This window comes from Sardina pilchardus, chromosome 7, assembly GCF_963854185.1.
Source record: "Sardina pilchardus chromosome 7, fSarPil1.1, whole genome shotgun sequence".
Lineage (NCBI taxonomy): Eukaryota > Metazoa > Chordata > Actinopteri > Clupeiformes > Clupeidae > Sardina > Sardina pilchardus.
In genome coordinates this window covers 16008404-16034437 of record NC_085000.1, presented here as the reverse complement: position 1 = coordinate 16034437, position 26034 = coordinate 16008404, and the positions used below count along the sequence as shown (strand labels likewise).

The window sequence follows — 26034 nt, the reverse complement described above, 5'->3', positions numbered from 1 at the left end:
TTGCACTAATTAGAGTCAGCTGGTACAAAGAATGCTTGGAACGATGTGGTAGGGACAGTTGAGAGGGGCAGCACATTTTCCCTGATTGGGTGCGGCTTCAGCACATCATTTGAGAGTAGTGTCATTTTTTTATTCATCCAGATAGATTAATGACATCTTTTACTGAGGTATAACAAAATCAGAACGCATATTTAAGTCCAACGTATGCTAAGGCTTAATTTGCACAAATGGAATGCTGTTTCGGCTTTTTCTTTTTTTTTTTTTACACATCATGAGATTCATGAGTCTTAATGCGTCTTGCAATCTTGCTCTGCTGTCATTTTATCACTTCTCTTTTGTGAGCTATCTCTGTTGTGTCATCACCAAACCCATTATGTTGGTGCAAGAGAGGTAGCAAACAGACATAGGATACTACCAGGAGGACTTTGAGGGGAAAAAGGATCATCACAATCAAAGTCAATAAAACAGCTCTCTGCATTAAATCTGTCTTTGTTACTGCACGGCCATTTTCTTCAGTAACACACAAATCCAACACGCAAAGAGCATGTTTTCCATGTGTTGCGTTCTCCATGTACTGTAGTTTCCTTGTATTTGGAGCAAAACTCCAAAACTTGTCAAACAGCGCTCTCTGCTGTTAGCAAGAGGTCAATCCAATCATGTAAATCCGAGTAAATTCCTGTAAATTCCACAGACTCTTAACAGTAACCACATCCTATTACACACATGCAACCAAAAGTACAGATTACTTCATAAGCAGATTTTTTCGCACAACAATTGGCCCATGATTATGATAAAATGTAGGAATGATGGAAATAATTCACAAATATGTTTTTACTCCCGTCAACCTTTTTGTCTTAAACATAAATAGATTTTGATATGATCCAACAAGTACAGCTGTAATAGTTGATGTTTGACAGTGAAATTAATCAGTTATCGTAGATGAAAGGGTTGCGTCACCATGGGATTACAGAGCGTGTTAAGAGGGTGGTCTTAAGAGAATGCACTCGGCATTTTGTACCTTCGAGCACTGGAGAAGCACAACACATCGCCTCTTGTCCTGGACAGCATTTCCTAATACCATGTCCTCTGCTTCCACAAGAGTATTGTCCTTTGCCCAGAATTTCTGGCCTCTTTGGTTAGCCACGACACCGCTTGCAACCGCAAGGAATGTGCCATCCCTTGTCCGTCCACTGCATAAACTGAACACTGGCTCTCGCAGCCTAACAACTACATGCTCTCTGAGGTAAGACCTTCAAAAGACACACTAAACAATATATTTCTTCATCTGTATTGGAGAGGAGATGTCCGTGGTTTGTCATATCCTTTTGCATATCCTTTTGCAGATATCTCAATATATCTCAAGGTGTTTTTTTTTAATTAGTAGTCACAAAGTTGCAGCTTTTGGTTTTCAATAGGACATTTTTTCCTACAAGAGTATTGTGTGTGTGATTAAGTTTTACTCTAAGTCTATTCAGTCAACAGTGTGTGTGTGTGTGTGTGTGTGTGTGTGTGTGTGTGTGTGTGTGTGTGTGTGCGTGTGAATGAATTGGTGTCAAGGAGCTTTTGCAGCGCGCACACACACACACACACACACACACACGCGCGCGCACACACACAATAGTTTAGAAGATGCCAATGTGATTCAGAGTTCTAATCTGTGTAACTGAATCCTCCTGTGTTCATTGTATAGTATACTTGGGCTGATTTTATTAATGTAGTAGTCAGTGACCCAAGAAATCTGACACACTTACACAATCTGTCCACATCTTGTAATTGTTCAATAGAATGTGATATTTTCAACTGGCTAAGAAGAACGTTGACACACTGGCAAGAATGCTGACAAGTTTTCACTCAATCACACTAAAAAGGCTCAGTTTTGCAGCTACCAAGCTGATTATCCACAACAAAGACAACCATGTTCTGAAAGAAACACACAGCTAGGGCCAGTAATCCTTCTTTCTATGAAACAGGATCTAACACAGGACAAGTTTCACAAATTCTCTGAGGAACATTGTTCAACAATCTGAATACACAAGACAATATAATTATGTACGTTCAAAGCATGCATTTGCATGTGAAGCAAGCACAGTCAAAAAGGCTTAAATAAGCAGTCTGTGAATGTGTCAAAATGTTGGTGATGTTAGATTGAAAGCTATTGAAATCACACCCCTTAATAGACAGACATAAATATGATAAATATTAATATTAGACAGATACAAATGATTATGCCAACACTGTAGTATTGTATGCTGCCTGGCTACTCTGGCTGGCTCAAGATAAGTATCACAGATTTGTTTTCCTTGCTGACAACACTCGGTGACCTTGAGAAACAGAGAGATGTATGTGAAAGATGGCCAGAATTCTCCTTTATTTTTACCTTTTTAATTCTGTCTGACTAAAGCACTGATCTGAATCTGATTTATTGGGATATTTGGGCACTGTGATAAATAGATAGATAGATAGATATACTTTATTAATCCCCAACGGAGAATTACAGTTTTACTTGGTTGCGGTTAATACACAGGACATTACTGTATATATTTCTCTCATAAGGTATACATCCCAAATGGCTACCACAACCGTATCACACCAGATTTTACCACTCAAAGTTGCAATCTACTTGTCATACACAAATATCAGCAAGTACTGAGAGGTGCAACAAAAGAGGTGCAACTTTTGCAATGTCTTTGGAGCCACATAATTATACACAGAGTTTACCAGCAGTAAGTAAGGGTGGCAAGTGTGAAGGTTTGGTATTTTATGGTTGCATGTGTTTCTGCAGGTCTGAAGAGAAAATAAATGTTACATTTCAGTACCGGGATGGAGAAAGGGCCGAAGTCCAAGGCTGTGATGGAGACACACTTCTAAATGTTGTTGTTGATCAGAAACTGGACATTGAAGGTTTTGGTATGTGTGCCTCCCTGACTCATAACCCCCAAACACACACACGCACGCACGCACGCACACTCACTCACTCACTCACTCACTCACTCACTCACTCACTCACTCACACACACACACACACACACACACACACACACACACACACACACACACACACACACACACACACACACACACACACACACACACACACACACACACAAACACATAAAATCCTCATAAACTCTCTGGTGTGTGTGTGTGTGTGTGTGTGTGTGTGTGTGTGTGTCTATTTGTGAACATACATACAAACAGGTGCATGTGAGGGAACCCTGGCCTGCTCCACATGTCACCTCATCCTTGAGGAGTCCAGCTACAATAAGCTGGGCGTGGTCTCGGACGAGGAGATGGACCTACTGGACTTGGCCTTTGGACTCACAGAAACGTAAGTCAGAAGCAAATACAACAGCCATAGCATCTTATATTACCATTGACAACTTAAATGTAATGAAAATGATCATAACTAATTTTTGACCAAAAATGCAGTTACTGCCGTTTTGCTTTGTGGGGCAGCATAGCATATTACCATTGACTACTTCAATTTGTGCAGATTTTGACTCATTTTATATCCTGTTAGAGCATAGAAGTAGATTTCGGTGTATAGAAAACTTGATTTCCATATAGATGTGACACTATTTTTGCTTGGTTCGTTCATTCTTAAAGATTTTAAACATTATCTATGGTTGTGTCCCATGCTAGGTCGCGTCTGGGTTGCCAGGTCTGCCTGTCTAAGCGCTTGAATGGGATTGTGGTGCGTGTTCCAGATAGCGTGAATGATATTCGGCAGAGAGATGGCGCTGGCTCCTCCTCCTGAAACTCATCTGACCTTTGACCTCAGAGGTTATGTCTTAATAACTCACTCAGCACCTAACAAGAGCCCCTCAGTTAAACGCAGCTGTTTTGTGATTAGATGTTGACAGACATATCAAAATACTATGTTAATAAATCCACGAAACCTCTGCTTTTCATAAATACATTATTGTATCAAAACATCTGTTTGGTGTAGTTTTGTCCAGACATACATGCCATCTTTCAACTGAACGGGAGCAACTGGGCTCAACCATGGAGACATTGTAGAATTGGAGAGAGAGTGAAAAAGTACCGCCCCCATTAACTTCATCTAAAAACAAACTTAATTGACAGATACCATCTTAAAAAAATCTGACGTCTGACAGGCGATCACATCCTTGTCGGTATAATCAGATCTCTTTCAAATACTTTCTCATTCTGCATTCATGAAGAGAGATCATTAGTCTATGTTACTTGATCAACAACTTGGACAGTGCTTATCACAGAACATGAAAGAATTCATGTTTGTGTATGATTATTGCAGCCATTAATTGAATTAAACATCCTCAAATTAATAGTCCGTTTTGATGTGTCCGACACAGATTGTTTTACTGTTGCATCCTGTCTGTGCATAATTATGCCTCTGATGTGCAGCTATGACATCATTTGTTGTCCGCCAAAGGCCATGTTCTTTCAAGTGTTCTTTTCCTCACAGGCAAATTAAAACCCACAATAAGACTGATTTTCATTACAAAAAAAATGTTTTTGTTCACACTTTGATTATAGGCTACAGACAAATACTTAACCAAAATGGGAGTTGCGGCCTTACACATGTAAACAGCAGTTAATTACAACAATGTGTAAAATCTCATGTGAAAGCCTCTCCTGTCTCAGCGTTTTTCAGTGGACTCAACTCAACTCATAATCTGGGGATAATATTCTTAGTGCAACACTAATGGTTGCAGTATAGAAAGCGGGTTTACCCTTTAATCCTACAAGCAACACTAAGGCACCTACAGTAGCCTATGGAAGAAATGTCTACAGTAGGCAGTAATTAGTCATAAGGCTAGCCTGCATGTTAAATTGGTTATTGATTATGTCTATGAAACATTGGGACTCTATATTTGTACAGTATTTGTTGCAATATTGGTATAGGCCGTATCACTCACCCTATACCCATCCCAGTGTGCAACCACAGCCCAAGCTTCTCTGGTGCAACGCTGACGAACTCTTTTACGCAACTGAGGCTCGCGCGCCCCACAGAGCGCATCGACGGGAAGGCAGGTGCAGCTGAGTGCGTGAGGAACGAGGTTGGCTCGTGTCACAGGTCATGATGGCTGAAAATCGCTTTACAACTACGTGCAAGATATGCCGTCAATTCTACATACTAGCGGGTATGTCAGGATTATAAATTGGTGTTTAAGATGTTGTGTCTTTGAATATTCCATACATGTGTTTAAACTTGCGCCCAGATAGAAATTACGGCCCACATGTTTAATTACTATCAAGCGTGCTCAAGGAGTTAGCTAGCATGTGCTAACTAGCAGGTTTAAGTCGTTAGTTAAATTACCTACAGTAGCTATCTTGCCTTGCAGTCTCTCTGTTATGTATGAGATGAAAAAAGAGATTTATATTATGATGTTTAGGAAGTCATTTTCTGATTTTGGGGAGCGAATTGTGAACTGCAAACGTGAAGAGGGGGGATTGTAGCTAGCTAGTTGGCAGAATAATGCTAATGTAGCTTATGTGTTTTCAGACAGCCACAGTTAAAAAAAAAATGTCTGCCAACATACTATGTTAAACAAGATTATGTAATTGTCAGTTGCAAATTGCTGCTGAACTGTACATTTGATGTATTACATTGCAGAGGAGGATGAAGGGAACCTCCCACACCTTCTCCAATGTGGTCATGTGTATTGCGCTTCCTGTCTGAACTTGCTGAAATCACCATTCAACACCATTACGTGCCCAGACTGCAAGGTGACACACAACATTTGTGTACACTCACTTTTCTCCTCAATTCATGGGTTTCATCGGAACCCTTTGCACAGGTGTATAAAATCAAGTACCTAGATTATGAATGCAGACTGCATGGTGCTTGATTATACACCTGTGGAAAGGGACCTGATGAAACATCAGGTCCCTTTCCACAGGTGTATAAAATCAAGTAGGCCTACCTTGATTATCAGTGCAGACTGCATGGTGCTTGATTAATACACCTGTGGAAAGGGACCTGATGAAATCCATGAATACCAGTGTTGTTCAACCTTTTTTGAGCCACTGAACCGCTGAAGTTCGGCTACAAATAGAATCCAAAGCTGCCATCTTTGCCCATATAAGGAGTATAAGGAGTGTTAATTGAAGCTAACTGCCTATGGAAGAGCCATATTAGAAAGAGAGTTGCAAGCAACTTTTTGATGTTGCCGCGCTATACGATCAGAAGTTCCCAAAAAATTGTGCTCAATGGCTGAATCGCTGGAGGGTGAGATGCTGGAAGGTGTAATCAATAAACTCATTGACTACTGACCAAGAGATTGGCTGTAAATAGTTCCTTAGTCCCATAACGAGGAAATAGCCTGGAAAAAGCGCTGCCATTTTTTCCTTTGAAGGTCTATGTAAGTAGGCCAAATATACGACAATATATTTTTCCACTTTTATACGTGCTCTGTCTACGTCCGGCGCTTCGATGAGGTTGAATTGGACTGTAAAAATGTCTGAGAAGTTAGATGGCAAAGTTATTAGGAATTCACCACGATTAAATCTGACTCCATAGATTGTATTGTAACCTCAGTTTGCCTAAATCTGACTCCATAGATTGTATCATTCCCTCAGTTTGCCTTGAGATGGGAGAAATACGGATTTCAATGAAACCCATGAATAGGACTTCCTGCTTTCAATGATGTAAGATGATGATTTTTACACCATTGAAAGCAGGAAGTCAAACATTGAAATCTGTATTTCTCCCATCTCAAGGCAAACTGAGGGAATGATGCATGACCACTCAAAAACATGACTGGTTTTCTGAAGATACAAAGCTTAATGCTAATCGGTGAAGTGTCCCTTTAAGTGCTAAGATCTTCTTAGGAGCATTCTTAGGAGCGCTCTAAGAATGTTCTAAGAAAATCTTAGCACTTATGAGCTTCTTAACAAAACTGGGAAACGCGACCAAGGTCAACATTGCACTACCTACTACCACCCACTGACATGAAAGAGTATTTATTTACTTAACAAGTCACTGCATTGCATGCGCATATACTCAACAATGGCATAGCCTACTATTTGCAACAACTATTATAACTATAATGAATGTTCTTGGACCAATTAAGTGAAATTGGACAATTTCCTGAACACACACACACACACACACACACACACACACACACACACCTCGTATTGAACTACATGTACTGTATACTTATCTGCTTGTTACGTATTACATTTTATACATTCTGTTTGATTTGATCATAATTCTACCCTCATATAAAATGTTTGACTTGTATTAACAGCCTTACAGTACAACTTATGTTTAAAGCCATCATGAATGACTACTGGTGTCCCACGGACCAGTGGTTGAAGATCACTGACATTTTAGGTTCTTATTAAAGTGGATTCCTCTGTAACACAGACATAACCATAGTTAGATTGACATTACAAACAGCTAAGACATTTCAACAGAAGACAGAACTGTATTGTAAGTATATGTTATGTGTTGTGCCCAAGTTGGAAACTAGTGTGGATGAAGATGGAGTTGATGGACTACAGGTGGATAGCAAGACCATTGGCCTTATTTACACAGCCAAGATTAGGAAGAGGTAAGATAATGATAAGATTGTTGAGGTTACATTGAAGCAGAAGTGCATCTCCCTTTAAACCTGAATAAAATTAACCACAGATTTTCAGGCAACGAGATCTACTCTCTCTACTCTCATCCACCTAAAGCAGCACTACACTCGATTTGCTCTGCGGGGCCCCCTACAGTTGAGAAGTGCAATAATAAATGAACTAAATGTGCATCTTTAGCAACAAAGTATGAACGTAACTCTGATATAATATAAAGAGAATGCACCACTCTGTCTGTAGAGAAAAAGGTTACTTACCCATTACATTACAATACATTGCATTTGGCTGACACTTATGTGCCATAAAAATGATTTTAGAAATGTTGGGTGAAGGTCAAAAAACTGTGAAGGGTGCTTTTGATATGCACACAATGTGCTCTGCTCTCTCATATACAGTTACATGTTTGTAGTCAGTTCTAGTGTTTTTTGTACAGCCGAGAAGACCGGCAGAAAGCCAGCGCTGAAAAGGGGCTAGCAGTCCTTGGATCGGGCCACACAGAAAAGGTAATGTGTGTACTCACATGTACCTTATTGTCGGAGACATTAGCACCAAGCAGCCATAGCAAAGAGTGGGCCCATGTCATGGGAGACTACTGTACCTCTCAGATACAGTCATGGCTGAACGTGTTGGCATTCAAGAAAAGTAGCTGTGTGCACATCCCACCTTGCAGGTGCAGGACAAATGGAGAGAAGCTTAGGAAAGGAATATAATGTCCGCAACACTGATAAATTGCTCCCCAATATATCAGTGTTGCAGACATTATATTCCTTTCCTGAAAGTGTTGACACCCATGATAAAGTTGACTAAAAAGAGGTATATAAAATCATCTTTGGAAATTGATCTTAATGCCTTAAGTAATAAAATGAGGATATATCCAACCTTTAAGGACACCAATTTTCTCATACATCATTATTGCCAACACTTTCAGCCATGATTGTACAAACCAGATGCACATTAAAAATCAAACGTCTCTTTGTCACATATGGTCTTGTGTTAGTTGCGTATGTGTCTCTTACAGAATGCGGCTCTTAAGAAGGCAGTGGATCATGCCCTCATTGAAGCACTTAAAAATCAGAGTCAGTTGCAGAGCATTCATCAGGTAGTGTTTGCAAATTCTTGCAAATTTTAGATGATGAAACTTTAATTTTTGTCTTAAGATGAAGACCTTAAAGGTTGTTTCACACCGTAAAAGTTCAAATTGTCGGACGAAATATTTGCATGAAATCACGCTGGTAATTGAGGACCATCCTTGGTATGTGAAGGCTAACAAGAACACATGTATTTCATTACCTGCGTGATTTTGTGCAAATATTTTGCCCAACTTGGTGTGAAAGGGCCTTAAAGGGACACTTCAACGATTAGCATTAAGCTTTGTATCTTTAGAAAACCAGTCATGTTTTTGAATGGTCGTGCATCATTCCCTCAGTTTGCCTTGAGACGGGACAAATACGGATTTCAATGAAACCCATGAATAGGACTTCCTACTTTCAATGATGTAAAATGATGATTTTTACATCATTGAAAGCAGGAAGTCCAACATTGAAATCCATATTTCTCCCATCTCAAGGCAAACTGAGGGAATCTTGCACGACCATTCAAAAACATGACTGGTTTTCTAAAGATACAAAGCTTAATGCTAATCGATGAAGTGTCCCGTTTAAGTCTGTGGGCTCTTGTCCATTTGTGTGCAGCGTGTGGCCGAAGGGCTGAAGACGAAGGTGAGAATTGAGAAGAAGCGTCTGCTTGCAGAGATCTCTGAGGTGACGGACAAAGCCACCAGTGTAGTGCAGAAGAGGTATGAATGCTCTTGGGGAGATGGGTTTTGGGGAGATTATTACACTATGGAAAGTTACTGTATGAATGCTCATGGGGAGATGGATCTTGGGGAGATTACACTGTGGAAAGTTAACTGATTTGGAAGGCAAAAGTGATCCTTAAATCAAGTGACGCCTTATTTGAAATAGATATAACCAGTGTAACAGTAACATTTGTCAAATAGTAGGTGGTTTGACAGCACTCAGTGTCTGTATTTTATATAAACACCCCTCCATGAGGTTACCGGTGTCCTTTGTACTTTTTTTTTTATTATTGCACCATGTCTAATAGGGACACTTAACCGATTAGCATTAAGCTTTCTATCTTAAGAAAACCAGTCATGTTTTTGAACGGTCGTGCATCATTCCCTCAGTTTGCCTTGAGATAGGAGAAATACGGATTTCAATGAAGCCCATTAATAGGACGTCCTGTTTTCAGTGATGTAAAATGATGATTTTTACATCATTGAAAGCAGGAAGTCAAACATTGAAATCCGAAACATGTTTGTTTAGGTACTAGTGAGTGCAGTTCTTTTGCACATGGATACTTTTAACTCGCACCTGAAGAAGCAAAGAGATCTTTTGGAGTCTGAGCGGGCCTCTCTCTGCAACTTGTTACCGGTGTGTTCCTCCCTTTCAAATCCTCCATTTAGACTGGTCTTTTTGTCCTGTTTGTGTGAATCAGGAAGATGGCGTTGGTGTCAGGGTTGGGTGAGCTGGAGCACTGCTTCTCTCAGGCTCGCCGTATGTTGCATGACATCGAGCAGAAGAAGAAGAGTCTGGAGAACGCAATTGCAAAGGCCAAAAGCTTCAACTCATCTGCACTCCAGGAGGACTGCAATGCTGAGCAGGTGAATGATTACACTGCGAACACCAGGGTGTGGGAGTAAACAAAACCAGGGTGTGGTACAGTAGTAAACAAAAAATAACAACGCGTACACTCAGTTGTTGTGTCTATGGGTGTCTCTCATTTGGTCTTTTATACACCCTCCCTTCCTTCCTCGATCCTCGTACTCACTGATCTAGATAAAGAATGATGGGGCGGCAACAAGGGATGGTCTATCCAGTGTTAGTTATAGATCAGTGGGAACGAGCCTCGAGGATCGAGGAGAGAGTTTGAGAGGGTCTTTGGTATTATTTGCCCTCAATGGTACCTTCCAGGCAGCGCTGCCTTCAAGGCACTACTCCCCTCAGTTTAGGGGTAGAATGAGGGTTGAGGGGGTTAAGGTTAGGAATAGAGTAAAGGTAGTGCCTTTAAGGCTGTGCTGCCTGGAAGATGCCGTTGGGGGCAAAAAACACCATTGAGCGTTTGAGAGCCACCCAATATGTTGGTAAATCTCTCTCTCTCCCTCCTTCATATCCTGTACACTCATAATAGACAGCTAATAGACAGTAGTCAGTCTGCTTCTGTCTACCTGACCTTTTGTTGAGCTGTCAAATGGCTCAAATCAGTCCCTGTGAGGCGCACATGCTAGAATTACCCATAGAATTGTGATTGGTCTTGGCCAACCAGAATGGCGTTTGTTTGAATAACTTTGCATGACGTAGGTGCTGGAGGCTCTGCGTGCTCCTGTGGACGTGCAGGCTTTTGATGTGAGCTGCCTGAATCAAGTCTCAGGACTCAGGTAACATTCCACACACACACACACACACACACACACACACAGACACACACACACACACACACACACACACACACACACACACAGACACACACACACACACACACACACACACACCATCAAGTGCCATTTTTTATAAGTCGACAGCAGAGTTGATAGTAAAGCAAAAGTCAAAGTTGAAATGTGTGATAAATCCGTGTGTGTGTGTCTGGAAATTCCCTGCACTACCAGCCCTATGATCCGTTAACCCATAGGGGTAGCAAGCAGTTGTGTTGTTTTGTTTTGTCTGCTGTAATGGTTGTTGTAAGCCTAGATTCAAAGGCACCACCACTGTTCCTTTAGTCGCCTGAAATACGTTGTCCTCAGTAGCACTACAGTAATGCTTTTTCCATGTGCATCTGTCCTTGGTGTAGCTGCAGCCTAGATTCAGAGAAACTGGAGCAAGCTCTCAGCATGAACCAGGGCCACAGGTAAGCCTGATGTGTCTGTGCAGTGGTTGTAATGGGCCAGTTGCTTTGTCTAGCTAACTCAGCTGCCATTTAGAGCTGCACCCAGTCGTAGTTTAACACTGTCAATGGCCGGGTTTCCCAAAATTGTTAAGAAGTTCTTAAGTGCTAAGAACTTCTTAGGAGCGTTGTAAGAATGTTCTAAGAACGCTCCTAAGAAGTTCTTAGGACTTAAGAGCCTCTTAACGATTTTGGGAAACCCGGCCAATATCTGAACAATAGCGACATCTAAATGTCTAGCTTCTCTAGCGGCAAGCTTTTCCTGTAAACAAAATCAGCTGGAGTGTACTCCTGTCATGTGAATGTATAGGCTCCGTATAGGCAACTATAAAGTATCTCTGAGCAAATTCCTGACCAAGATGAACAAAAAAAGGTCACTTTGTATTCACTGTGTAGATTATTTTAGCAGATAAGACATGACCGTACACATGTCATTCTAATTCATTCAAGTATAGTATATATACTCTTTTGATCCCGTGAAGGAAATTTGGTCTCTGCATTTATCCCAGTCCGTGAATTAGTGAACACACACAGCACACAGTGAGGTGAAGCACGCACACACTCACTCAGAGCAGTGAGCTGCCTGCTCAACAGCGGCGCTTGGGTAGCAGTGAGGGGTTAGGGCACTTCAGCCATGGATGTGGGAGAGCAGCGCTCAACCATTCCGCCCGCCCACATTTTTCCTACTGGTCGGGGATCGCACCGCTCCTGAAATGCCTGTATATGCACGGTTCTGTATGTATTTGCGGTGTGTGTGTGTGTGTGTGTGTGTGTGTGTGTGTGTGTGTGTGTGTGTGTGTCGCTTGTCCAGGGCGTCTAGGGACTATGTGCCTCCAAGGTACAGGAGATCATCTGTAGAATCACGTGGCAGCCACTCCCGCCCAAAGACCCCCTCACCGCCCTCAGCTGCGGACTGGCAGCAGGAGTACCAAGGGATTCGAAACGCCCAGTCCAACTCCAGCCCCAATGTCATCATCGAGGAAATCTTCGAGGACAGCCCTGCAGGTATGGAAACGAAGGGAGGATATTCACCTTATTCCTTAACCAGGAAATCTGTACTGTTTTCAACTTCTGTTCATTCTGTTTACATGTGCGTTTTCGGTACCTAACTAGAATATGCTTCAACTTGGATTTCTTTCGAAATGTTGACAATTCTGCCCTCAGCATGGATATAATACATAATGTATACAGGGTTCGCACGTGTGCTTGAAATCCATGAAAATGCTTGGATTTTAATGTGGTGTTTTCAAGGTTTGAAAAATGCTTGGATTTTGGGTAAAGTGCTTGTGAATGCTTGAAAGTGCTAGGCCTACATATTTCTCGGCAGTCTGACCCAATAGACCAATTATTAAATTAAGGGAAATAAAATTAATTAGGGCGCTGCGCTGACAATGACGACGGGTTTGGTGCTTCTCATTCATCACTCCGCAAACATGTCCGTTCGCCAGTCTTCTTCATTGAAAGTGAAAGCAGACGTGTGTTGATGAATGTTTGATGCAAGTTCGATGTGTGTGGTGAACTATTTGTTTCTTAGCAGAAGCCATGAAACGGTAAAGGTCAAATTATTTATTTAAAGAGACGTGAAGTTGTTTTGGCTTTGCCAAAACGCGTCCAGTTTGACGTGTCTGGATTTTCCGATAATAATGACAGCAGCAATCTCGTGATGCTGATATTGACTTTTAATTTATGCGCGTGTAAGTCTAAGCTATTGTGCTTGAAGTTAGCTGTGACCGACTAGCCTACTGGTTTTCATCGTTTTAACCACAAAGCCTGTCGACCTTAGATCTACTAAATTGTTTAGTTAACACCTTGTCATTTCGCGTTTGTCCAGCCGTTCACCCCCGTGCGCCCCATGTCATTCAAAACATATTTCGGGATAGCCATCTCACTATGAGAAAACGTATGACAAGTGCTAAGATATTAACACGTTCTCATGCTTGGTAAACATCAGTCTTGCACATAATATTGAGCTGATTTTTTAGTGGAAATGACTTACTGTCGCATTGTGCTGATAGATGAAAAAAGTCGCCTATTTAAAGGCACAGTCTGAATTTTAATCATAGCTCTCCATTTAGTGTGTGCACTTGAACAACTAGTGATGAAGCATATAACAGTAGGGCCTGCCATTTATTTTAGGACATGATACTTTGGAAGGAGAGGGAGTGGTGCAATTTGATTTTCTTCAGAGCAACCTCTTCAAACAGCATCAATATCAATAGGCCTATGGTTCACTATCAGGACTAGAGGACTGTAAGGGCCAGGCTACAGTATATGTGATCAAGTAGCCTAGGCCTATATTAAAACATGTAGTCAAAATGATAACGTTATGTTGATTTAAGTTGAAACAAAACATGTTATGAACTTAGAAAATCCATGGTTCTACATCATTGTTGGCAAAATGATCATGATACATATTTCAGCCATACACTACCGTTCAAAAGTTTGGGGTCACCCAGAAAATTTTGTGTTTTCCACGAAAAGTCACACTTATTTACCACCATGAGTTGTAAAATGAATAGAAGATATAGTCAAGACATTGACAAGGTTGGAAATAATGATTTTTATTTGAAATAATATTTTTTTTCCTTCAAACTTTGCTTTCGTCAAAGAATCCTCCATTTGCAGCAATTACAGCATTGCAGACCTTGGGCATTCTAGCTGTTAATTTGTTGAGGTAATCAGGAGAAATTTCACCCCATGCTTCTAGAAGCCCCTCCCACAAGTTGGATTGGCTGGATGGACACTTCTTGCGTACCATACGGTCAAGCTGCTCCCACAACAGCTCAATGGGGTTTAGATCTGGTGACTGCGCTGGCCACTCCATTACAGATAGAATACCAGCTGCCTGCTTCTTCTCTAAATAGTTCTTGCACAACTTGGAGGTGTGCTTTGGGTCATTGTCCTGTTGTAGGATGAAATTGGCTCCAATCAAGCGCTGTCCACAGGGTATGGCATGGCGTTGCAAAATGGAGTGATAGCCTTCCTTATTCAGAATCCCTTTAACCCTGAACAAATCTCCCACCTTACCAGCACCAAAGCAACCCCAGACCATCACGTTACCCCCACCATGTTTGACAGATGGCGTCAGGCACTCTTCCAGCATCTTTTCAGTTGTTCTGCGTCTCACAAATGTTCTTCTGTGTGATCCAAACACCTCAAACTTCGATTCGTCCGTCCATAATACTTTTTTCCAATCTTCCTCTGTCCAATGTCTGTGTTCTTTTGCCCATATTAATCTTTTTCTTTTATTGGCCAGTCTTAGATATGGCTTTTTCTTTGCCACTCTGCCCTGAAGGCCAGCATCCCGGAGTCGCCTCTTCACTGTAGATGTTGACACTGACGTTGTGCGGGTACTATTTAATGAAGCTGCCAGTTGAGGACCTGTGAGGCGTCTATTTCTCAAACTAGAGACTCTAATGTACTTATCTTCTTGCTCAGTTGTGCAGCGGGGCCTCCCACTTCTCTTTCTACTCTGGTTAGAGCCTGTTTGTGCTGTTCTCTGAAGGGAGTAGTACACACCGTTGTAGGAAATCTTCAGTTTCTTGGCAATTTCTCGCATGGAATAGCCTTCATTTCTAAGAACAAGAATAGACTGCCGAGTTTCACATGAAAGTTCTCTTTTTCTGGCCATTTTGAGCGTTTAATCATCCCCACAAATGTGATGCTCCAGATACTCAACTAGCTCAAAGGAAGGTCAGTTTTATAGCTTCTCTAACCAGCTAAACTGTTTTCAGCTGTGCTAACATAATTGCACAAGGGTTTTCTAATCATCCATTAGCCTTCTGACCCAATGAGCAAACACATTGTACCATTAGAACACTGGAGTGATAGTTGCTGGAAATGGGCCTCTATACACCTATGTAGATATTGCAAATGTCTGCAGATATTGCAGACATTTGCAGCTAGAATAGTCATTTACATTAGCAATGTATAGATTAGTTTAAACTTAGATTAGTTTAAAGCACTGTTTAAAAAAAACAGTGTTTTTCTTTCAAAAATAAGGAAATTTCTAAGTGACCCCAAACTTTTGAGCGGTAGTGTATCTGGTTTAGTCTTGAGTAGGCCTAGGCTACTTTGCTATAAATGAGTTATAGACGTAAATATAGACTATATTGTGGTTTGTTATAATGTTTGAAATATATGTATCACAGTTTATCAATAGTTCTCATAAAAGTCATCAGATGTCATCATTTAAGGGGTTATTTTTCAAAAATTTCTCCCGGGGGTGCTGGGTATATTTTCCTCTTTTTTATTCATTATCGAGTGCAGTCAGTAAGAAAAAGAACAAGGAAATTTGATATGACATAGACCAAATAGAGCAGCAGCAAACACTAATGAAATGGTTCCATTTTCTATGCCCCATTCAGTTAACCTAATGATAGCTACTGGTTATATATTGGGCTTAGGTTGTATCAAATTTTCTGGTTCTTTGTCTTACAGTGACCTCAAACAACAGGGCTTTGGATTTGTTCACACTCGATTTCGGTACTGGAAAACTGGCCTTGAAAGTTCTTAAAAAGTGCTTGAATTTGGCCATTAAAAAGGTGTACGAACCCTGTGTATAACCGATATAAAATAGAAAAGTTTACCTTTACATGCGTTATGATATGTTAAGCACTGTCAACCGTCATGTTAAAATACATACAACGCAGCTTCGCCGGAAATAGATAACCGTTTTCGGTATCCTGGCGACCCCCATTGTTGGCTACGGAATATCGTGAATAGGTGGGTCATGGCTCTGGGTTGGGTGGTAGCATAGTGGCTAAGGAGCTGCGCTACCATGCAGGCAGAAAAGTTGTGGGTTGGAGCTGTGGGTTGCTCCCATTTAATGTTTCAAAAGCAAGCAACGTTTTGACCCTACTGGGTCTTCATCAGGCGAATGGTGAATACGTTTGTTAAAGGAACATATATAGGTCTTGCAGTCACCTGTTTTAGGCCTGATAGTCCCACTAGTGACTCAATTAAGAGGTACAGGTTTTCACAAAGTTGAAGAATTCAAAAAGGGCTTTCAAAAGTCCACATCCCTAAGGAGTAAATCACATTGCTATCAACATAAATGAATAAATAATAATAAATAAAAAAGTAAAAAACTATTTATGGAAAAAGACCATTACTGGGAAAAAACAGTCCCATATATATAAGCCTCCCCCAAATAAATGAAGAACAATACACCACACAGATGGATGCTAACATTGAGCAAGGCACTTACTGTAACCCTGAGTTGCTCCTGGGACACTGGCCCTTGTAATAATTGACATTCATTTGGATGAAAGCGTCAGCCAGATGAGTAAGTGAGGATATAAGAGAGGGTGTTTTATGAGTGATTTGTAGACAATTTGCATGCAGTAGTATTGATGAGTTCTACTGTGTGTATGTGTGTGTGTGTGTGTGTGTGTGTGTGTGTGTGTGTGTGTGTGTGTGTGTGTGTGTGTCTGCCTGTGTGTGGACCTGCATGGTGCTTGCCACAGTTTCTGCACCGCCAATCCAAATGGCTGAGTCAAAACGTCAGGAGGATCAGAGAGCCCAAAGAGAGCCAAAAGAGACCCAGGATCCTATGCCACCAGCCCGGGAGGAGAAAGGTGTCCACACAAATACACATTTATTTCTGAATGGCAGAATAGAGACAAAACTGGATTTTTCAACAGGAGAACTGGATTTCCAGGGTATGTGTTTGATATGGCTGTCCTTAAAGGTCGTCTTGGATGAGTATCATAATAAACTGCTACATGTAACATAATCTGGATAATGGTTAGGCTGGGTGAACCCTGCCTGACCTGCCAGCAAATTTGGATTTCGCCCAGCAGCTCAGGCTGGAAGCCTGCACATCCATATCCCCTGCTTCCTGTCCACCATCTTTGGCTCCAATCACAAACTAGCTTATCCAAAAGATGCACCTGATCGTTGGTTTGATTGGTTGAAGGACTATCCAAGCGTACGGAGTCATTTGAACAATGCCCATTAATCACGTCTCTTGTGCAGTAGAAACAAATCGCAGCCTGCCGATACTAATGTTCAATCTTAAAAGATTGAGCTTAGTATGGTGATAGCCAGATGGATAGATAGATACTGTAGATACTTTATTGATCCCCAAGGGGAAATTCAAGGTCACAGCAGCTTAAGACAACAACAACAGCATCAACAAATCAACATGACTAATAAGAACAGTAAACTACTAAATACTAAGATAAAGATTTGCATGAATGTACTGAGGATTTGTACTGTGATCCAGCATGAGGTGTGTGTCAAGTTGGTAGTGCAAATAAGTCCAACAGTGCAACAGTGCAAGGTTAAAGTCTAGTGACCAGCAATAAATATGTGCGTATGTAAATATAGACAATAAAAAATGCAAGTATAGTAATATAATAGTTCCAGTATAAATATATGGACAAATAAGATAAAAAAAATAAAGACTAATTTATATCTATATTTCACACTTGTGTTTGCAGTGTGCCTGCTCTGGGTAGTAGTGACTCACGTGGTCAACCCAGCCCATTTCTACGTGCGCTATGTGTCGGAGCAGCGGGCTGGAGCTCAGCTCAGCAGGAGGATCAACCAGTTCTGCTTGGGGAGCAAGTGTATGTTCAGTCCAACTGATTTGATCAAAAAGGGTGAGTTTGTGACCATGTGTTGGCTGTGTCAGAATCAGCACAGGTGTACAAAGTGCTTTAGCATATTGTAACTAGATGTTGCATGTATCCACTGTAACAGAATCATCAGTGTCCAGTGAAATAAATCAGAATAAGTTGTAACTCTAATGGCGAAGTGCGAAAAGCCTTTTTTGTTTAAAAAGCTTCCAGAATGAAATGACCTGGAAATATTTAGTGATACAGTAAGAGGTGCTCCTATTCTCTACAGTGCATACAGTAATTATGACCGCCGTTAGGATGGTACTGTCTCACACACACATAAACACACATGTGCTGCACACACACATGCAGGGATGCATGCATACACTGACATCCACAGGCACAGATACACACCCATGCGCACACACACAAACCAACATGCAGGGCTGGCTGTGATTTTTCCGTTTTTAAACAGAATTCAGTTTTTTTAGGCCTGAAAATGAGACCCACGGAATTCGTATAGATCCGCTGAGTTTTCCTTTATTTTTTGTCCTTTGCCAATCACACCCCTGCACATATAGACACGCACAGACACAGACACACACACACACACTCACACGTACGTAATGCTCACATTTATTCATACCTCAATCCAAATAAAAATGCTCATAAAAACACTTGGATCAGAATGACACTGGCCGAGCAGACCTCTTGAATTCAAATAATATCATGTAAATGTGATTGTGTGTGTGCGTGTGTGCGCGTGTGTGTGTGTGTGTGTGTGTGTGTGTGTGTGTGTGTGCGCGCGTGTGTGTGTAGGTGAAGTGCTGTTTGTCCGCTGGAAGCCAGGCCTGTGGTGCAGAGCACAGGTGCAGGATCTCTTTGAGGCGAGGCACGAGGACGTGGTTAGGCAGTGCCTGGCTGCAGACATCGGCAGCCTGAAAGTCTTCTTCTTGGACTACGGCTTTATGAAGGGCATTACAATTTCGAGGTGTGTGTGTGTGCGCGTGTGCAGAGGTGGAAAAATCTAGCTAGGTAGAGCAGCTAATTGATGATCATTTAGCTGATCAAGTGCACAGGTAGAACCAATACATGATCAGACTTAACTTACATACTCTACTGAAGCTGGAGTTTTCCACCTCTGTCTGTGTGTGTGTGTGTGTGTGTTTCGGTTTGGGAAAGTTTTGTATTTTGTTATTAGCTGTCAGCTTCAGTTGGTGTCCATGTCACCTGTGTCTGTCTGTCCCTCTGGTTTGGCAGCGGCGAGGCTCTGGTGGGGCTGAACGAGGTCCTGCGGAGACCCGACCGCAGCGCTCAGGTGGAGATCAGCCGCTGGCCCCCGCAGGCCATCAGGTGTGGCCTCAACGGCATCGTCCCCGTCCAGGTACGGGCGTGGGAGAGGAACACGCTTCCTGAATCAACAAAATGGTGGTCAACTGGTCATGTTGGCTTAAAGGGACACTTCACCGATTAGCATTAAGCTTAAGTATCTTTAGAAAACCAGTCATGTTTTAGAATGGTCGTGCATCATTCCTGGATTTCAATGTTGGACTTCCTGCTTTCAATGATGTAAAATGATGATTTTTACATCATTGAAAGCAGGAAGTTCTACTCATGGGTTTCATTGAAATCCGTATTTCTTCCATCTCAAGGCAAACTGAGGGAATGATGCATGACCATTCAAAAACATGACTGGTTTTCTAAAGATACAAAGCTTAATGCTAATCGGTGAAGTGTCCCTTTAAGATATCTGTAATGATTGCTGAGTTACATTAGCCTGACGACGTCATACTCAATTCTTATCAGAATATGAGTCTGAAACTGCTCCATTCAGCTGCGATTATGGGGCGTGATTCAACCGATACAGTGTGGGGGGGGGGGATAGCTCTGCACTCATTGGATAGACCAAACCAAACAGAACAAGTTATTGGCTGTCAGTATCTGCGAAATCTAAGACAGAAAGTAGCAGGGTAGGCTATGGAAAACATCCTCCTTCGTTTTTAAAAATAATTCCTTCAAACTGTATGCAATGAACAGCTGGGGAAGTGTGTCGTTAACCCAACGAGCAAACAGACATTTTTAAACAAACGGGAACAACATCACCCAAACATGCTGTTTTAACTGGGTGAAAGTGAAACTGAGGTTTTCCCACATATCCTTGTTGGTCTAAGTGTTCAGAAATAGTTGTGCGAATCCGTGATAAAACCTCCGTTTCAATAGCTAAGATAAACGAAAGGCCAAACTGCATGAACAAATTATGCATTCATAGCCATAGCGTTTCTGTTGCAATCAAAATCAACCTAAGCCAACATGGTCTCACACCCAACTCGTTGAACGAGGACGCATGCAGCCGTGAACGTCACTGCTGTTCATCTGTCAATCATCACGTAAAGCCCGCCCTGTGAAATGTGATTGGTCCGAACAGATCTGTATCTCGAATAGTAGCAGCTGAACGGAGCAGTGCCAGACCGAAGTTCCCTGCAGAAAAAGAATGGAGGCGGGGCTAAACTTCGGTCTGGCATCCAGGCTAGAGTTACATGTGTTCCCTTAGAGAATAATGAAATAACTAAATATTTGATAATACAAATAAAAACAAAATGCTAATTCTTGCATGTTTAATAAATGTGCAATGTCTATGTCAAATGAACTTGTGTGTGTGTGTGTGTGTGTGTCTTACTAAATTGTATTGTGTGTGACAGGCGAGTGGCTGGGGCAATGAGTGCGTTAAGGAGTTCAGGAATGTGACTGGCTCAGCAGCTGTGCGGATGCAGGTGTTTGGCAACGACAGGGGGGCCCTTCTGGTGGACCTGAAGAAAGCCCCCATGGACCACATCAACAGCCGCATGCCCGTCTCCCTCCGAGATCACCTGGTGTTCATGGAGCACGCCAGGTAAATAGAATAGGCTCCCTCCGAGATCACCTGGTGTTCATGGAGCACGCCAGGTAAATAGAATAGGCTCCCTCAGAGATCACCTGGTGTTCATGGAGCACGCCAGGTAAATAGAATAGGCTCCCTCAGAGATCACCTGGTGTTCATGGAGCATGCCAGGTAAATAGACAATATCATGTGTAGACAATAATGTGTTGTAGTTTATAGTCATATTCATGTTTGATGTCATTTGATGTAATGTTTTTTTTTTTTCACTTTGTATCTTTCATACATTTTATATTGCATGGATAGTTGTTTACTGTGATGTGGCTTGTTACAGAATGCCAAACTGTTCATTGGTATTCCCATGTCTGGTGCACGTACAGTATAATTAACGCTTAACTGCAAGCAGTGCGACCAGGGATGAAAATAGCACCAGCCACCTGCCAAATGCTGGGAAAAATGGGAAAGTGGCTGGTAGATTGCAGAAAAATAATAAAAAATGACCATTATTTTCAAGTATTCAAAAGTAGCTGGTAATTGCTTGTTATTTTCAAAAGATGATATCCACCCCTGAATGCGACCGAACATTAGTGACAGTCAGTTTGATCACATTGTTTTCTATTCAAATGTCCTAACTGGAAGCAGCCAGACACCGTGCTGCGCAGCGCAGCGCAACTTTTGTCCGAAGCCCCGCTTCTGTGTCCTCTCTGTCGCTTGCGTTGCTATTGCTATTTAATTGAGAAACTAGAAAAGCACTCAGAGAGCGCAAACCTCCGCCAAGCGAACACATAACCGCCTCCTGGATCCAGACGGTGATACAGATCACTCCCAAAATGTAATTGTTTCTTCCTTGGGTCAATTCAGACCTCCCCTTATCCACTCATAACTTTTTGACTTATTTTGCAAACAAACAAACAAACAAACAGACAGACAAACAAACCCCGATGAAAACATAGCCTCATTGGAGGAGGTAAAAAGTTTGACAGATTCAGTGTCGACAGAGAGCACTCAGTACTACGCTGCAGTCGGACGCTCTACGCATGCGGTTGGGATAAGCTGTTGGACATAATATGTGTATGACTGGTGTGTGTACTGTAGGTTCCACTGCCCTGTGACTGCTGGTGCTTCCTGCTGCAAGCCTCTTCAGTACTACCCACCTGTTCTCCCGAAACCGAAGTCGGAGTTCTGTGCTATCGTTTCTCACATCAATACACCCTCTGACTTTTTCATCCAAATGGTGAGTCACACACACACACACACACACACACACACACCACAACCCTGTGTGTCACCCACTTGAACTACTTCACACATCTTCATTCACCACACACAACTTACACCAGTGAGTTTACACTTACTGAAGCGCATGCTTAAACAAGATTCTTGAGTCTTATTCACCTTATTCACCTTATTCACTTTATTCCACGTGCAAGCATTCACCTTTTTCCATGTGCAAGTACAATATTGCCATCCGATCTCCTGATGTCATTTTTCGTTTCCTCCCAAGTTAGCCTCCATCCTCTTCTGCCATGTTATCCCAATGAAGCTAATTAGCTTGAACTAGCTGACCTGTAGATTGAGCACAAAGCAAAAGAAAATACATTTCTAAAATGAGTGTGGTGGAATAAAGTGAATAGTTTTGTGAATAAAATGCTGGAGAGTTCATTGAAGATGGAGCTATTTTGACAACCATATCTACACACAATAATATCAACAAATAACAGTGTGTAGTGTAAAACATTTAATGAAATATAATTGAAGAATGATGGTGGTTCAATTTTAGTGAAGTGGTTTCTAGCATGGATGTCTGGTTAAATGTGCATGGAGTAACCCTGTCTTGTGTGGACATTTCTTTAGACTGAAAACATGGAGTAACCCTGTCTTGTGTGGACATATCTTTAGACTGAAAACATGGAGTAACCCTGTATTGTGTGGACATTTCTTTTGACTGAAACCATGGAGTAACCCTGTCTTGTCTGTCTCTGGCTGGTAGATATTCACATTTCAAAAAGTTAATTTTGACCCCTGCTTGTGTGGACATTTCTTTAGACTGAAAACATGGAGTTCCCCCTCCTGACGTCCAAGCTGCAGGCGTATTATGGGGCGCACTCCGAGGGCACACAGCTGCACTGCCCTATGCTGGAACAGGCCTGTGTGGCCCCCCACAGCAACAATGAATGGCACAGAGCCCTCATCACAGGTACGGGTGTCCTTTAACCTTTAACCTTTTATTATTTTAGCGATGTGTCTCAAGACACATAGAGTAAAAAAAATATATATTTTTTAGAGTAAAAAAAATAACACTTAATAGCAGTTAATATGGTGTTAATATGGTTTTGTTTCTTTTAACTTGCACAAAACACTGTCCTGCAGCTTATACACAATGCGGCTTATATACGGGAAATTACTGTACTTGTGCATCGCAAATAGGAAAATAGTATCAATACATTTATTACCCTCTGATCACTTAGCTTCAAATTTTCCTATGGCCTTTTGGAAGGGTTTATTCAATGAAATGCCATACTATTTCAATGAAATACTGAAAAAAACATGGCCTATGTTGGTCGATAATAAAAATATGGTTAGTGGGTAGACCAGGGAAATGTCTGTATTTACATTTACAATTATTACACTGCCTGATCTTTATTTGCATATGCTGGTGTTGCAGGTTTCCATGGGATGCGCATGGCAGAGGTGCAGCTTGTGGATGTTGGGATAAAGAAGGTGGTGCCCGTGAGCGATCTGAGAGTCATCAAAGATGAGTTTCTGTCCCTGCCGTCCATGGTGAGGAATCAGGTCACTTGCATTGTAAACACAAAGACCCCGTTCACATTTGTTTTTTTATATGCGTCTTGGGTGATCTCGTCAAAAGTGGTCAGTTCTCAATGTAAGTGGAAACAATCACCAAGACGAACTGTGATCCTACCACTCAAACCACAAGCCAAGGTGGTCCAAGACGCCTTTAGCCACCTATTTTTTGTAGCGTAAATGGTAACGTAATGTTTTGATATGTCCCGGACAATGGAAGTTCTAATGAATGTGAGTTTGGCAGTAACAGAATCTAAATCACAAGTGGTCAGCAATGTCCCTGGAGATGTGTTTCTGCTGTAAGCATCGTCATGAGTTGTGCCAACACAGTGCAAACCAAGATGCCATATCACATGTAGCTGTGCGATTGATGAAATTAGTAATTTCCTACAGAAATGTGCCAATTCTATTCTCATCTGTCTCTCTCCCTCTCTCTCTCTGTCAGGCCATATGGTGTTGTCTGGCAGATATGGAGTGCGATGGAGATTATTGGCGTGCTCCAAGTATTAATAGGTTCCGAGACTTGGCTGAAAAGAAGCTGGTCACTGTGTTGACAAAGAGTGAGTGTGTGTTTCCTGATTCTTAGGAGTTGTTTACATGGACACACACCCTGTGCAATGCTCCTGAGTTACCAGTAGATCTAAGTTGAATGTTGTTGCTTGAACTCAAAATTCTTATTTATGTAACAGAATGTCATAGGCCCCTTAGATGTATAAGGTCTTTGGTATGGACCTTTATATTTTGTCACCCAGAATCCATGGTGGCATAACTTACCTGCCTTGCCAAATGATAACGTGACCTGATCTTTTATTCAAATGCATTCTGTGTGTTTGTCCATGAAGAGTTCATGTCCTGCTATGGACCCATGCCAGTCGGTCTGTTCGAGGGGGATGACAAGAGGGAATCCCGCAGCATTGCATACATTCTTGTTGCTGAAGGATTGGCCAAGAGGTGAGTCAGTACCTCACTCACTCAAAGTTAACCACTCATATCACTCATAACAAAGTTCTAACCAAAGATTCTAGAACAGAGCTAGAATCTTTGGTTCTACTGTTCCTTGCCTGAATGTTTCCATAGTACACTTTATCACTACTTAAGCTACGCTGCCACTTATATTGTGCATATTAATGTCCATGTAAACGCACTCATTGATGCAGCCCTAAGAACACACGACCGGTAGCTACGGAGGTGTCCGTGTGGGACCCACCCCTGGAGAGAGTGGAGGCGGAGCCCAGCGCCGTGGAGATGGCAGGTGGCATTCAGCTGAGTCCCTCCGTCATCGTCCCGGCCAGTCAGAAGGACATCGAAGTGAGAGTCACTCATGTGACATCGCCTGCCAACATCTACGTCCAGCTCTCCCAGTACAACCGGCAGCTGAAGAGGTACGTTTGTTTAAAGGGATATTCCGCCATTTTTGGAAAGAAGCTCATTTTCCACCTCCCCTCGAGCAAAACAATCGATATTTACCTTTTTCAATACATTGCAAGTCAGTGAAAGACTGTTGTGTGGCTGCATTCAAAACAACTCAAAGGATTCAACACAGCTATTTTAACACTAAAAAATGTGCACAAACATGTTTTCAATGCTAGTGTAAATATTCCGTGCTAAGCATCGTCTAGCCTGTCGTGTGATTGCTGTTGTGCACTTGTTAGGCTGCAGGACCAGCTCCAGCGAGAGTTTGGCAGGTCGGCACCGGCGAGTGTGGACTGGGAGGCCGGGATGGCATGTGCAGCCCTCATCAACGCCGTCTGGGAGAGAGGAGAAGTGTCTGCCATCATCTCCAGCAATATGTTAGAGGTGACCTTCAACTTCTACTCTGTCTAGTGTTTGGTGGATGGGAGGTTGGTTCATATTATGTTGAACATTGAGAGAGGGAGGAAGTTCAGGCCCCTTTCGTTTCAGTAGCCAATTCTAGGCTGGCTATTTCAGCCTAAAGTATTCTCATCTTTAAAAATGGTGTCAAACATACACATTTTCACAAATGAGCCAGTTTGGTAGTAATATGTTACCAATGGCCTGTTGTCGTACATGCAGATTGGCTGATCCTCCTAACAGGAAGTTCAGGGTTCCCATCATGGAATTTTACAGTCAGGGAATGATATAATTTTTGGGGCAAAGTCAGGGAAAATACTTTCATACATGCCCATGTATATAGCACATTGCGCTTTAGACTTTAGACGCAAACTGCATTTCGTTGTTTCTGTACTTGTACAAAGTTGAATCTTGAAAGAAAAAAAATCGGATTGGCTGAGAAAAGTCACACAATTTTACATT

General features: G+C 41.9%; 2 protein-coding genes across 2 annotated transcripts in view; both read left to right on the top strand.

Annotated features, from left to right (window-relative positions):
- Window positions 1-989: 989 nt before the first annotated feature.
- Window positions 990-4418, top strand: LOC134088272 (adrenodoxin-like). The gene is made up of 4 exons (XM_062542196.1): window positions 990-1243; window positions 2783-2907; window positions 3199-3328; window positions 3643-4418. Exons 1-4 carry the CDS (start codon window positions 999-1001, stop codon window positions 3755-3757), a joined length of 615 nt encoding a protein of 204 aa, XP_062398180.1. The 5' UTR covers window positions 990-998; the 3' UTR covers window positions 3758-4418.
- Window positions 4419-4984: 566 nt separating this feature from the next.
- rnf17 (ring finger protein 17) overlaps window positions 4985-26034 on the top strand; it is a 51268-nt gene continuing 30218 nt past the window's right edge. The window contains exons 1-22 of the mRNA XM_062540893.1: window positions 4985-5126; window positions 5600-5712; window positions 7453-7544; window positions 8006-8075; window positions 8591-8671; window positions 9264-9367; window positions 10072-10237; window positions 10935-11011; window positions 11422-11478; window positions 12326-12519; window positions 16983-17093; window positions 17961-18122; window positions 18900-19071; window positions 19341-19464; window positions 20780-20970; window positions 22051-22189; window positions 23002-23152; window positions 23621-23736; window positions 24206-24320; window positions 24603-24711; window positions 24918-25142; window positions 25413-25557. Coding sequence (XP_062396877.1) covers window positions 5063-5126; window positions 5600-5712; window positions 7453-7544; window positions 8006-8075; window positions 8591-8671; window positions 9264-9367; window positions 10072-10237; window positions 10935-11011; window positions 11422-11478; window positions 12326-12519; window positions 16983-17093; window positions 17961-18122; window positions 18900-19071; window positions 19341-19464; window positions 20780-20970; window positions 22051-22189; window positions 23002-23152; window positions 23621-23736; window positions 24206-24320; window positions 24603-24711; window positions 24918-25142; window positions 25413-25557 — 2778 coding nt within the window. The 5' untranslated portion in view covers window positions 4985-5062. The remainder of the gene's footprint in view (window positions 5127-5599; window positions 5713-7452; window positions 7545-8005; window positions 8076-8590; window positions 8672-9263; window positions 9368-10071; window positions 10238-10934; window positions 11012-11421; window positions 11479-12325; window positions 12520-16982; window positions 17094-17960; window positions 18123-18899; window positions 19072-19340; window positions 19465-20779; window positions 20971-22050; window positions 22190-23001; window positions 23153-23620; window positions 23737-24205; window positions 24321-24602; window positions 24712-24917; window positions 25143-25412; window positions 25558-26034) is intronic.